Source organism: Thunnus thynnus, chromosome 10 (assembly GCF_963924715.1).
Source record: "Thunnus thynnus chromosome 10, fThuThy2.1, whole genome shotgun sequence".
NCBI classification, from domain to species: Eukaryota; Metazoa; Chordata; class Actinopteri; order Scombriformes; family Scombridae; genus Thunnus; species Thunnus thynnus.
Genome location: NC_089526.1, coordinates 21,175,736 through 21,188,863, shown reverse-complemented (window position 1 = coordinate 21,188,863; position 13,128 = coordinate 21,175,736). Strand labels below are relative to the sequence as shown.

The window sequence follows — 13,128 nt, the reverse complement described above, 5'->3', positions numbered from 1 at the left end:
AAAAAAAATAAAAGAAAAAGAGAGAGATCAACTTCTTTTTTTTTTTTTAACTCAAAAGCACAAAATGTGTAAAATGTATTATATTCATTCATTATAAACACACCCTATGGGCAACCCCTGGGGTTCTCATATTCTGTAGAAACAGGAGATGATAAGCATGTAGCTACTTGATTGACTCATTGCCGTATTATAAAACAATGCATCTCCATTTGCTCAGTCAGCATGTTGGCATAGTGCTGACTCATATGTGACACATTTCAAAGGAAATAGTGACTTACATGCATTGACACATATCGTTTTTTGGGCTGTTTCAACAGCCAGCAAGTGGAAAACGAACTAAAATTTGTGGTTTTTTTCTGAAATAAATATAAGTAATATGATGACGTGCATGACCTGACAAGAATAATAGTCAAATATATTACAGGATGGATAAAATTGCATGTAGTTCAATCACAGTACATAAATTAATAATTACAAGTTTTCTTTTGTACAAGCTTTTCACTTTCAAGGCTCAATGTATGCATGAGAAAATTAGTGTGCACACTATTTACAGGTATTTTTGATTAATTCACCATCTGTTTAGGGAGTTTCTCTTGGTCTTCTGAGCATTAAGAGTTGAAAGCTGAATCCTTATCTGCCTTTTCTCCCTAAGAAGTAAAGTCTCACAGCTCACCTTTGATGGTACCTGTTGGGACATTTTTTACAAATGAAGCAGAGACACAAAATCTTACAAAGCAGTATAACATAATTTTAAGACAATAACATAAGGGTATAAGTTTCCATTTCAACCTCATAGTGTGCTGATGATGTTGGATGTCCATTTAGTGCAGGTCATTTTTTCCTTAACTTGATAGTTGCGGAGGGACAGAAAATGTCAGAAGAGAGAACAAATAGATGGCATTTACATATACACATATACACATATTACATGGTACATGCTACAGGTGTGGTGTTAACATATTTTGCATGTTAAACCCCCATGCCACCAAATTGTATGAACTCTTAATAAATTCAAGTAAATGAGAAGCTGGCTTTGTGGACTTGGAACAACAGTTTCTTTTCACTCAGAAACAGCTGACCTGATTAAATATCACTGTATTGCATCTACAAAGATGTACTTATATAACACACATAGCCCTCATCCTAATACTTCCTACTCTAAGCTTTATATCACCTTCATTTAGCTTTCATGCCCAAAACATAATTTTACTAAAGAGGTGGAAGTGGTTTGACCTTTTAAATAGAGGTTATACAGTACATTATCCGCAAACACCCACTCAAATAAAGTTCCTCTGTGTGAGCTATAAATTGGAGACAGATCCTGCTGTCAAACAGTCTTTGACAGAAGTGACGGCATACACGACATCAGCATGGTGAGTGTTCTGTACAACAATATTCTGTTCAAGATTACAGAGTGCAGAGACTTTAGATGATGTTTGATAAAAAAATAATAGAGGATTTAATGAAGTTTGAATCAAATACAGGGGCAGTCATAGTTTGGATACTATTTTTTTTTTTTTACATTTTATGCAAATTCTCAAGCAATCTAACTGCATGTCAACAAAGGGTAAATATCTTATTATTAGAAAATATCTTAAGAATCTGTATGATTGAGATGAGATTATTGTGTCTTTTTATTAATTGGTCTAATGGGAAATTAACTAAAACTTGATCACTCCCATCAGACACTTGTAACAGATTTCATATTGTATTTGTCTTAGACCTGATGCCAGCACTGTATATACAGTATGTGTTTTTATTCATATATAACTGGTTCATATTTGTAGCTGAACAGACTCAAATAGAAACATGTGTCCTACAGAGAAATAAGCAAATGAAATAATATTTTATTTTCTCTGTGTATTGATGAGAATGTTGCAAGGCAGCTGCTGTGTATTGATAAAAAATATTGAAAAATTGTTGTTTGATATAAACAGTTATTTACAGTATTAGCATCAAATGGTGCTGCTCTAAAATGATGTCTGTCACAATCATTTATAGTGATCCAATTAATGTAATCCTTATATGTGCATATTTTTTTTATAATTAGCATATTTACAATATTTTCCACAATTATGTTGCTAAGATTCACACAGAAAATGTGTTGAACAAACTCACTGGCAGGGTACTAGTTACTGGACAATCCAAATAGAGTATGACCCAAATATATATCAAATTACAGCTGTTGAAGATGTTGAGGTTATATTAACTCAAATGATCATCTGTATAACGTGATACCATGAGCTCATTTAGTTGTTAAATGTGTAATGTAGTATCACTATCAATGAGTTGTTATGACTTTATAGTACTTTAGAGAATTTGTTAACTATTATGTGGTACATTTAAAGTCACATAATATTTCTTATCTCTAGTATCATTTTACATTGTTGTGGCATTCTTCATTCATATGATTTAGTTGTGATATTAGTATAAGAAAGAGCAGGAACAATATTAGTTTTACAGGTGGCAAACAAGAATATCAGAATTAGTAAGCAGCAGTAGATGTTATGGTACGGTAGTAACAAACCTACAGTTGTAGTAATAGTAGTAACAATGATATCACGGTTCTCTCCTCAGCTGTTCTTACCGGTACTGTTCCTGCTCCCTGCTGTCCTCTGCGGTGTCTCTGCGGTGGAATCACCTCCCACGTATGAGCATCAAGACCCGTTAACTGGGAAAATCCTCCGCTGCGACAAGTGCCCACCAGGCACACACATGGCCGCGCACTGCACCGCCACCAAGCCCACCCAGTGCTTGCAGTGCAGAGAAAACCACTTCACCGACCTGTGGAACTACCTGCCCAAGTGTCTGTACTGCAAGAACCTCTGCAATGGGAACCAGGAGGTTGAGAGAGAGTGCTCACCGGTGAGCGACAGAGTCTGTCGGTGCAAAGAGGGCTTCTACTTGTTCAATGACTTCTGTATGGCACACTCAGAGTGCGAACCCGGAGAAGGCGTTAAAACGAAAGGTAAGGGATCAGGAAAATATATGTTTCTGTCATAGATTTGTTTCTATCACTGTGATTTATTGCATGTTGAAAGATATTTCATAAAAGCCCTAATATGTACCTGTTTTTCTTTCTTCCATATGTATGGTTTAGTGTGATTGATTAAGTTTTGTTCAGATGGATATTTTCTCAGTGCATGTACATCCTAAGGGCGCATGAGTGTCTAAATTTGTGAGCCTTTATATAAGTAGCATCATTATAAACAATGCACCAATCACTCAATGATTTATATGAGAATCAGCAATAACTGGTTTCCAAATTAAAGAAGTGCAGGGCAACTCCACGCACGACGCATGGGATCTCCAGGGGCATTGCGGTGACTTAAAAGGCTGTAATTAACCAAAATGAATCGTTGTCTCCTTCAGGTACTTCTGAGCTGGACACTGTCTGTGAAAAGTGTCCCGATGGCTACTTCTCCAACTCATCCTCCGCCACGGAGTCATGCGTAAAACAGCGGGAATGCCCCTGCGGGCAGACTGTGCTCCTCCCCGGTTCAATTTACCACAACACATTATGTGGCTCCTGCGAGGATTTTGCAAATGGAGGTAAGTCTGTCACCTTGTACTGTTACTTTTTACTCGCCAAACAGAGTCCAAAGTCCACAAGGCAATTTGGTCAATTTTGGATACATTTTTGGCGCGACAAATAAAGCAAAGTCTAGAATTTAGACTCATGGAGTTTATTGATTTTCCTCTCCAGGTGAAACGCCCAGAAAATTCTACGCAAGATTATTTAGTATGCACAGGACGCGTGCGGGGAAACTGAGGAAATTTGTTGCAAGGTGAGCCAACAGTCTTATACTCCCTGTAAAGGGTCCAAAAACCCGTCCAAGGCTTGCCTGAATTCATGTTTGAATCACCCCTCCTTTCCTGTTCTTGCATCTTCTTAACTACCCTTTTCATCTGTCAGTTCACTTAAAACACAGACGCACATTAAGCATAACTTCCCTCTGACAGGTACATCCGTAAGTCAGGAGAGGAGACTCTGCCTCAACACAAAGGTCCTCTCTTGGATGAAATCAGAGAGTGGTTGGATAAGGCTTCAGTAGAGGAGCTGAAAAAATTGCCGGAGATGCTGAAGGCTGTACAGCTCAACTCCATGACAGAAAAGCTGGAGAAGAGACTGGACGAGATTGAGCAGACACTTAACTGTAGCTTAAGTCTCTGATGTACTCAAAGGACTGTCAGAGTCCGTGGGACTAAAACATATACAGTACCTCTTTGTCTGAAAGAAGCAACTTTTTGGTCCATTTGAAAACAAGTGAAATATCCAAATGTTTTAAATATCACTTAAATTATAGGTAGTACGTATACTGACAAATCTATTTTTGATACGAGTTATGGCTAAATAATTATTATTCTGGAAATGTATGAAGTTTTGTAAAAATCTGTGATATTAAACTGTAAACTGTCATGTGCAGAAGCTAAATAAAACACGTTTTAAATGGGAAGTCACAATGAAAGTGCAATTTAACAAAATAACTACAAGGTGTTGCCAACTTTTCTCTTTAACTCTTTGATCACTGTAGTGAAAAAAAACATTTTTATCATTTAGGTCTATAATCAAGCGGCAACCTCTGGGGAAAATAAAGCCAATGCAGAAGTGCCAAAAACCTGCATTCTATCTAATAGCCATGGGAGAGCGACTCCACTGGCTGCAAAAAGAAGTCCGATTGTATGGAAGTCTATGAGAAAATGACCCTAGTTTTTTGATTTATTACCTCAGTAAACTGTTTCCCAGTGAGTCTATGGTCTCAATTGCTAGTTTCAAGTCTTCTTCAATACGGCATAATGTTCATTTTGTAAATTATGGCCCCATATAGAGTAAAATAGACAATAAAGCAGTGTATACTTTAGGGCATGGCTACGTTGTGATTGACAAGTTGCCACCACAGCGACAACGATGCTTACGTAACGTAACCATTGCGTATGGGAGTAGCTGCTGCTATTTCACAGTGTTTTCAGTTCACCAAAGTTAATTGTAACATTGTGGTCGCCTAAAAAAGTCTTGTTCAGCGTTTGGTTGTAATAAAACATCCATCAATGAGTTGGATGATCAGTTTTTCCGGGTGAGTACATTTTGTTTTAACAGATTTAGGCCTGTTTTCGCTAGCAAAAATTAGCATTAGCATTATCACTGTTAACCACGGATTGTGATAGATTTTTGGTCATTGTTATCTTAGAAATAGAGACAAAGAGTTGTAGTTCAATACAGAACAGACGGATGTTAGGTGTTATCTGAAGCACTCTAGCCTTATGGATGGATAGGCTGGGGTGAAATACACCGTTAGAGATGTAATCTCTCAAAAGCTGATAATACTCGAAACTCGAAAATGTAGTAGTACAAATGTACTCACTAGAAAAACTGATCATCTGACTCATTGATAGATGTTTTACTACAACCAAACGCTGAACAAAACTTTTTTAGGTAACCACAATGTTACAATTAACTTTAGTGAACTGGAAACACTGTGAAATTGCAGCAGCTACGCCCACACGCGATGGTTCTCTTTCAACATTTGTTTCAGTATCTCACTATGGGACACGGTCTCTGCGCCTGTCCTAAGAAGCTATTTTACACTTGGCCAGTCCTGACTGGCAGACAGACGTGTTGTCTGCTCCCTAGAGGAGGGAATTCCTCCTGCTATAAAAGCCTGGCGTCACGTCCTCCTTTCAGTCTAAAACCTCTTCTCACTCCCAGAAGCAACCTCTCAGACAGCAGGTGTAGCTAATAGACTAGCAATACAGTTCACAAAGCTAGACTGTTACCAAACAGTAGCTGCTATGGAGCAAGCGAAATGATGGAGCCTGAACCCTCCCTCACCATGGACAAGGTCAAGTCACCTGCGAGGGCGTGTGCATGTGGTAACAAGATTGCTGGAGCGGACACCCGTTCTGCATGTGCTGCGAGCCCTTCGTCCCCTCACTGGCTGCAAAGGAGTGTATGCAGCAAAGACCCGCCTGTGAGCATGGACCTGCACAATGTCTGTAAGAGAGCGGCCGCAAAGCCCTTGCTGAGACCACCACGTCCCGTTATAAGGGAAAAAGGCTACCTAAAGTCAAATCCTCTACCAGACAACTTCTGCCGATTTTTTCTGAGTGGCTGGAGGAAGCGACCCGGTCATGGAGCAGTCCCCTCTCCGCCAAAAACCTCATCCAGGGAGGGTTGGCGCTGGACTGGGTTGGCATGGAGGAAAAAGGTTTCTGTCACCTGCCTCTGGTCAAACCACTGCTGGCATCCCACCTCCACCCCACTCAGAAATCCACCATGTCTTTGGCGGGTCCTGCCCTACCTTCAAAAGCCGGGTGTTTTCAGTCATCACTGACTGAAAAAGGCCACAAGGCGGTGGCCATGTCTGTGAGGGCACTGAACGCATCATTGCTGCTGCTGGCCTACCAGGCTGAATTACAGGATGACATGTCGACCTTACCCACCCCTGCCCTGTGGGACAAAGTGTGCGTGGTGATAGACCTCTGCCTGCATCTTCACAGGTGCGCTGTCCAAGCCTCTGAAAGAGCCATGGCCCTGCTGGTCGCTCAGGAGAGAGCTAGATGGCTGAATCTATCCAGTCTCTCAGTTCAGTTCAGTGGGTGGAGGTGGGATGCCAGCAGTGGTTTGACCAGAGGCAGGTGAGAGAAACCTTTTTCCTCCATGCCAACCCAGTCCAGCGCCAACCCTCCCTGGATGAGGTTTTTGGTGGAGAGGGGACTGCTCCATGACCGGGTTGCTTCCTCCAGCCACTCAGGAATAATCGGCAGAAGTTGTCTGGTAGAGGATTTGACTTTAGGTAGCCTTTTTCCCTTATAATGGGACGTGGTGGTCTCAGCAAGGGCTTTGCGGCCGCTCTCTTACAGACATCGTGCAGGTCCATGCTCATAGGCGGGTCTTTGCTACACACGTATCAAAAATAGATTTGTCAGTATACATACTACCTATAATTTAAGTGATGTTTAAAACATTTGGATATTTCACTTGTTTTCAAATGGACCAAAAAGTTGCTTCTTTGAGACAAAGAGGTACTGTATATGTTTTAGTCCCACGGACTCTGACATTCCTTTTAGTACATCAGAGACTTAAGCTACAGTTAAGTCTTTGGATATTTCACATTTGCTTGTCGAGAAGAAACCTTTCTGAGACAGTTTCCCTACTTCTTACACTACATTTTTTTCAAGCATCTGAAGTCAAGTGAAAGTCCAAAACACACCAAGGTCCAAGGGACCGTTGAGAGCTGAGTTTTCTCTTGGACCTGAAAGGCTTATTCGGCCTGGCAGTGGCCACCATGCAAATGCATTGCGAGGAAAAGAAAAAGGAAGGTGAAGCAGTACTGCTGTGTCTCCCCAGAAAGGTGCCACCACCTCCCGCCTCTGCACTCCGGCAGACGTTTGCCCAAGCTGTGGCCAGACCAGGTTACCGCATCCCAAAACGTCAGCCCCAACATCATGTTATTCTGGAAATGTATAAAGTTCTGTAAAAAGCTGTGATATTAAATTGTAAACTTTCATGTGCAGCAGCTAAATAAAACACATTTTAAATGAGAAGTTACATTGGAAGTGCAATTTAACCAAATCACCACAAGGTGTCGCCACCTTCTCTCTTTAACTCTTTGGTCACTGTAGGGAAAAACATTTTTATCATATAGGTCTATAATATGCCAAAAAGGTTACAGATGAATTATTTTCATTAATTCATCTGATTTCAAAAATATTTTTCCTTTCAAACAAGTTGCTGCAGCTTGTCCCTCATTATAGACGTATTTATCATTTTGTATGGAGAAAAACATTAAAATAAGAAATTAAAACTGATCATGGTCCATAAGCAAAATGTCTAAGTGATCTTAAAGAATAAAGCCATTTTGCTAATTAAAATAAAGCATAAAGCCTTATGTGGGATACTTAAACCCCTCAGGTTCCTTTACAGCAACCTTTAAAAAGGTAAAAGGGTACTCAGAGTTGCCAAAGATGTGTGTGTTTTGAAGGTCCAGGATTCCAAATAAATCAACAGTTGGCCATGACCCCAGTTTGATAAGACTTTTATCGATCATGAAAAGATTTCTTGTTGGTAGGTATATGCTTTGACTGCAGGCTACATCCTTACTGATAATAGTGAACCGGCCAAAATGGTCACAGTTCACATTTTCTACATCTGTGAAAAAACAGGAATTGTTACCATTTGCTGTTTTAACCTTTCCCAACTTTATAATTATAATATTCTGTAATTTCTTAGATATTTACATTTTAGTGAATTTGAAACCTTTAAATCGTCCTGATGCATATGTATTCCAATGAGGTAGCCTTCAGCTGTACATATATTTGTTATTTTCTATTTTATTCATTTTATTTTTATCTTTAATCTTCAAAGTGTATGGTAGGCCTCGGGGCTGTGCTTCATTCAGTGTAACATTCCCATTACATTCCCATAGGGGTTTAGAGTGTATTTATACTCCAAGTCATGACTTTATAGTGACCTTATTATAGTCTAGTAGGCCTACATGTTATTGCTATATTATCCCCTGAGAACTGTATTAATTTATTTAGATTACACTCTGCTTTCTCTATACTATGCTACAATAGACTCATGGGATAGGGGAGGGGACCCAGTAGGACCCCACAAGTACCGCTAGGGGTCCCTGGTTCCCAGTTTGAGAATCGCTGGTGCAGCCTGCTCATTAATATCTGGCTGACACCAGCACCACCGCCCCCTCCTGCCACGCCACACCGCCCCGGCATCGCATCGGCTCCCTGGCTGTCGCATCACCACGCGGGGAGGGGCCCCGGTTTCCACTATTGGCTGGTCCTGCATTACCGACAGCTTTACTGTAGGGCCGCGGCTAGAGAGGATGTGCGCGAAAGGTGGTCTTTTCATTGCTGTGAAGCGCAGAGGCTGCTGGGTTTCAACATGATTGTAAGGGGACGCTAGCCAGTTTTTTTTCATCCACATTTTCTTCACCACACCACCTCTGAAACCAGCGCTGGTTAAACCGAAAGGAGATGCTCCCAAAATAAACGCGGATACATTGTCCGGACACCGCGAGAGGAGGAGAGGAGCATGTAACCGGGAGAAACGCACCGGCGGCGGTGGCACCACCTGACACCTCTCCCTCTCTCTCTCTCCCTCTCTCTCTCTGTCTCTCTGTCTCCCACTCGCTCCTTGTTTCCTCAAATTTGGAGGCTTCTCGATGTGTTGACTGAACTCTTCTTCCTCGTTTTGGGATATTATCTTCAGTAAAATGAGCGAGGAAGTGTCAGAGGTCCCCAAAGAGCTTCTGGGTAAGAAGAGACACGGACTATTTGTAGCCATGTGTCCAAACTGAAACAATCACTGATACTGTCCTCTATCATATTCCTCTTAGGAACTCACCTTGTGCATGTGCTCATCAGTGTTAACATGATTTACAATATATAATATTCTATCCGCACAGTACAGCCATGTGCTGAGACAGTAGACAATAGTAGAGTTATTGTCTCAGATATTACAAATATCCAACCATTATCCCCATGTTTTTAGTATCCTGACAAAATACTATCTTCCATATCCTCAAAAACAGACATTAGTATAAACAGGCCAGACATTTTCACTGAGAATGTAGGCTAATTGCTTTAGCTTGAAGCTGTTTACATATCAGGTCCTACTGTAGATGATCAAGCTGCCTGTACATTGAATGTAATGTGGACTGCAGATGAAAAAAACCCAAATAGTTTAGAAGCCTGTCATCCCTGTGCATACAAGTCACAGGGTTATTTCCCCCCCACAGTAACCATGTACCACTCTTAGCCTGCATTTTTTATATACTCTGCATTGTACTGTTAGTCTGCCATGTGTCTCATTATTTGTACTGATTGTGGACATACCTACAAATCCTGCAGGCTGTTTGGCTCAAGCTCAGCGTCTCTTTGTTTGGCGAAGTAGCTCAGTTTTTGACACCTCAGTGCAATGTTGGGCAAGCACAAGCTCTCCCTACATCTTTCATGGACACACACAAGCATGCAGTGTTCCTTTATTTCTTCTTTACATGAGACATTAGTGCATACTGTAGATGAGGCTTAGAGGAAAATATTGTAGTCACTTGGTCAGGCGTGCATTGACTCTCTGAGTCACAGAATATTCAGGCAGTCCGGCACTTATTTTACTCTGTTAATAGTATCTGTGGTATCGTTTATGTCCGTGTACCCTCACAAATATCATATGTTGGTTTCTGTTGATTGAGTTGTTGATAAAGTTAGGAAAGAACAGAAACCAGAGGTGGACAAAATATGTTACTCTTTTCAGTTTTATGTGAGAATTTCATCACATGTAATGTTAAAATTATGTTGTTGTTTTTTTTTTTTACCCTTTTACATGCTAACATCTGATATATTTTGCCCCTTAAGTACTTAAGCTTATGAAAAATCATCAACTCTGTGTGACAGTATCAGTCTGTATCAGCTTCTTTCAGCTCTTTACTGAAATATTCAAACCCAAGACTTCTTGTCTTTTTTTAAAAAAAAAAATTTGGCTGCACAATTCATTCATTCTGAAATGTTCAGATGTTTGTTGCATCATTTTAAACTCATCTCCCCCAAATTCAGTCTTATGAAATATTTGGTGTCATGGGAAAGTTTGGGATTTGAGCTAGAATCTACATGACTAATCCACTGGTGTGTCAGAAGTTAATGTGATATAAATTGCTTGTCCTCCATCTGAGTCTTCTGTCCTCTGAGATAATTTTGGGATCTCATTAACCATGCTAACAGTCTCCTGTATCACAAATCTAAACAGATTTAGCCTGCTGACACTGAAAACATGATTTGTGTTGGACATGTTGTGTGTTTTTTTCTGACAGCAGATCTGTATCTTTTGCAGGACTAAAAACTGATTTTTAATAATCCAGCTTCTCTCTCACTTCGAGTTGTCTGCAGCTATTCTCTGCATTTTCACCTGATCTCATAGGGAACATTCCTGATTTTAGTTGACTCCACTGCCCAACACTGCACACTTACCATAAGGAATTTAGTTAGTCATGATCTTATGTGCTGTGGTGTTGTCTGGGTGAGCATATAACCAGCCATTGTTTGAAACATTCACTGGTGCCGGTGATTCAGCATCATGCAGGATCACTCTTGGCATCCTGCACGTACGAGGAGTGTCAGCATTATGCAGCAGACCATCATTCGGTGAAATCCGAAATGCTACATCATCCTTTTGCTGTTAGAGAAATTATTTTGTCAATTTGTATTTTATATCTTCCTGAACTTGTAATGATCGGCATAAAATTAGCTGAGGATGCAAAAAGAACATAAATGCTTTTCAGGAACCAGCTTGCAACACAGAAGTGCACTCATTTAGAAACTGTGTGGGCCAAAAAGTTTTCTCACTGGAATATGCTCAAATACTAAGAAAAAACAGACCCCAACTGTTTTGAACAATGTATGTATATGATGTCTAAGAAACTCTCTCCTATAGGTGACAAGGCAAAGATATGACTTACTCATCGGAGTTCATCACCAGGCAGACAGAGCAGCACCTTTGCCGTTAGCGGTGTCATGCTGCGTCAAAGCAGGAAAAACAGGGACGCTGTGTTGTGCTGTCTGAACACTGAAGAGTTAGAAGCATGTTTTTCTCTGTATGCTAAGGATGCTTACATGCATATCACCTGAAAGTCTGGTTGTGTGTGTTTATTTCTGCCTGTAAACTAGTTCCTGTCTGTGAGAGACATGCTAACTTTTGAGGAAAACAGGGTCAGATGTAGGAAGAAGGCAAAGCAAAGCAGCACTGATTATGGTGAACAATTTTGTCATCATCTCTGTGATCTTATAAAGTAGATATCAGCTGCTGTTAAACGCAAGAACTAATAATGCTTTGTCTATTAATATCGATAGATGATGCCACATAAAACAACTTTATGTGAATTTTTCTGATTTATATTTATCTTAATTTGTTCATATTAGTTTATCCCATAGTCTACAACTAATCGTAACTCACATGTGATTTCTATGATATCAAACACTGCAAAAAATGTTGACGTGAACACCTCTCTAGAGCTGGCAGCTAAAAACCAGGGACATAATCTGTGACATCATCAAGAGGCAAATCTGGATCTGCTCAGGCTCAGTAAATGGGAGAATGGCTTTATGGGCTTGTCAGTTGTGTGTTTGAGCTTTTACAAGGCCATAGGTCTCCCATTTTCCTCTCCTTCCACACGAGTCCCTACTGAAAATCATCATAGTGAGACCTAGTGCACGTGCCTTAATTGACTGATATGAACCGCAGGGTAGCTTGCTCCTAAAATTTCCACCCCTGTCACAGTTTAGATTAATTAGCAGAAAAATGGAATTAGCAGGAAAATGATGGTGAATGTATGAATCTGTCAGGAGCTTTTTCTCCCCTGGACCAAAACGGCTCAGTCTCATTAAAATATACAAGGTCTCATGTTGCGTAGAGACCCACTTTAGACATCTCTGACTTATCGGGTGTTTTAGCAGTTTTAGAAATGCAGCTGTAGGAAATGGTGCACATGCTCAGTGAGCCAGCTCAAGGCCGCCAGATTAACCATCTAGCACTTTGCCTAATTATTTGTTTCACTTTGATCTGATGATGGTTTGAGGAAACCTGCAGGCGAGGATGTATGCATGCCAGCACAGATGTACACACACAGAATCCCTCTCTGTCTCCGACACGTGCACGCACACACATCAGCTGCTGTGTGGTGGGCGTATGAGTAGCGTGGAGAGGCAGCTGACCCAGTTCTGCTCTCTAAGCCAGTTCCCTGGCTGAGGAGGCTTCTACTGGGTGTGAACAATCAATCTGAACACCGGAACATATGCTGGCATAATGTGGCTGTGTGTGTGTTTAAATGGACTATGCATTTCAGTATAAATCTATTTAAAGATCGGAGCGGCCTCTAACTTTTATCTCCATTATTGATTACTGAGTTGATTATTTTTAAATGAATTGTTCGGTCAATAAATGTCAGAAAATAGGGAACAATACAGCGTCTACAGCAATGCTAGCAGCTCTGTGAGGCTGCACTTATGCATGATGGTGCTTTGAGCTAAATGCTAACATAAGCATTCTTTCATGCTCACAATGACAATGCTAACATGCTAATGTTTAGCAGGTATACTATTTACCATGTTCACCATCTT

At 40.5% G+C, this 13,128-nt stretch overlaps 2 protein-coding genes across 4 annotated transcripts in view; both read left to right on the top strand.

The window, feature by feature from the left end:
- Nucleotides 1-1,234: 1,234 nt before the first annotated feature.
- Nucleotides 1,235-7,545, top strand: LOC137191732 (tumor necrosis factor receptor superfamily member 6B-like). The gene is made up of 5 exons (XM_067602076.1): nt 1,235-1,373; nt 2,578-2,968; nt 3,373-3,552; nt 3,707-3,788; nt 3,964-7,545. Exons 1-5 carry the CDS (start codon nt 1,371-1,373, stop codon nt 4,172-4,174), a joined length of 867 nt encoding a protein of 288 aa, XP_067458177.1. The 5' UTR covers nt 1,235-1,370; the 3' UTR covers nt 4,175-7,545.
- Nucleotides 7,546-8,681: 1,136 nt separating this feature from the next.
- The window catches only part of LOC137191730 (F-actin-uncapping protein LRRC16A-like), a 76,244-nt gene continuing 71,797 nt past the window's right edge, over nt 8,682-13,128 (top strand). For all 3 annotated transcript variants that reach the window (XM_067602075.1, XM_067602074.1, XM_067602073.1), the window contains exon 1: nt 8,682-9,273. In XM_067602075.1, the coding sequence (XP_067458176.1) occupies nt 9,234-9,273 (40 nt within the window). In that variant the 5' untranslated portion in view covers nt 8,682-9,233. The remainder of the gene's footprint in view (nt 9,274-13,128) is intronic.

Bases quoted from the DNA above. Each gene is read 5' to 3' on its own strand.
- LOC137191732 (XM_067602076.1), top strand. The intron at 2,969-3,372 runs GTAAGGGATCAG...TGTCTCCTTCAG, and splicing joins AGAAGGCGTTAAAACGAAAG to GTACTTCTGAGCTGGACACT. The intron at 3,553-3,706 runs GTAAGTCTGTCA...TTTCCTCTCCAG, and splicing joins CGAGGATTTTGCAAATGGAG to GTGAAACGCCCAGAAAATTC.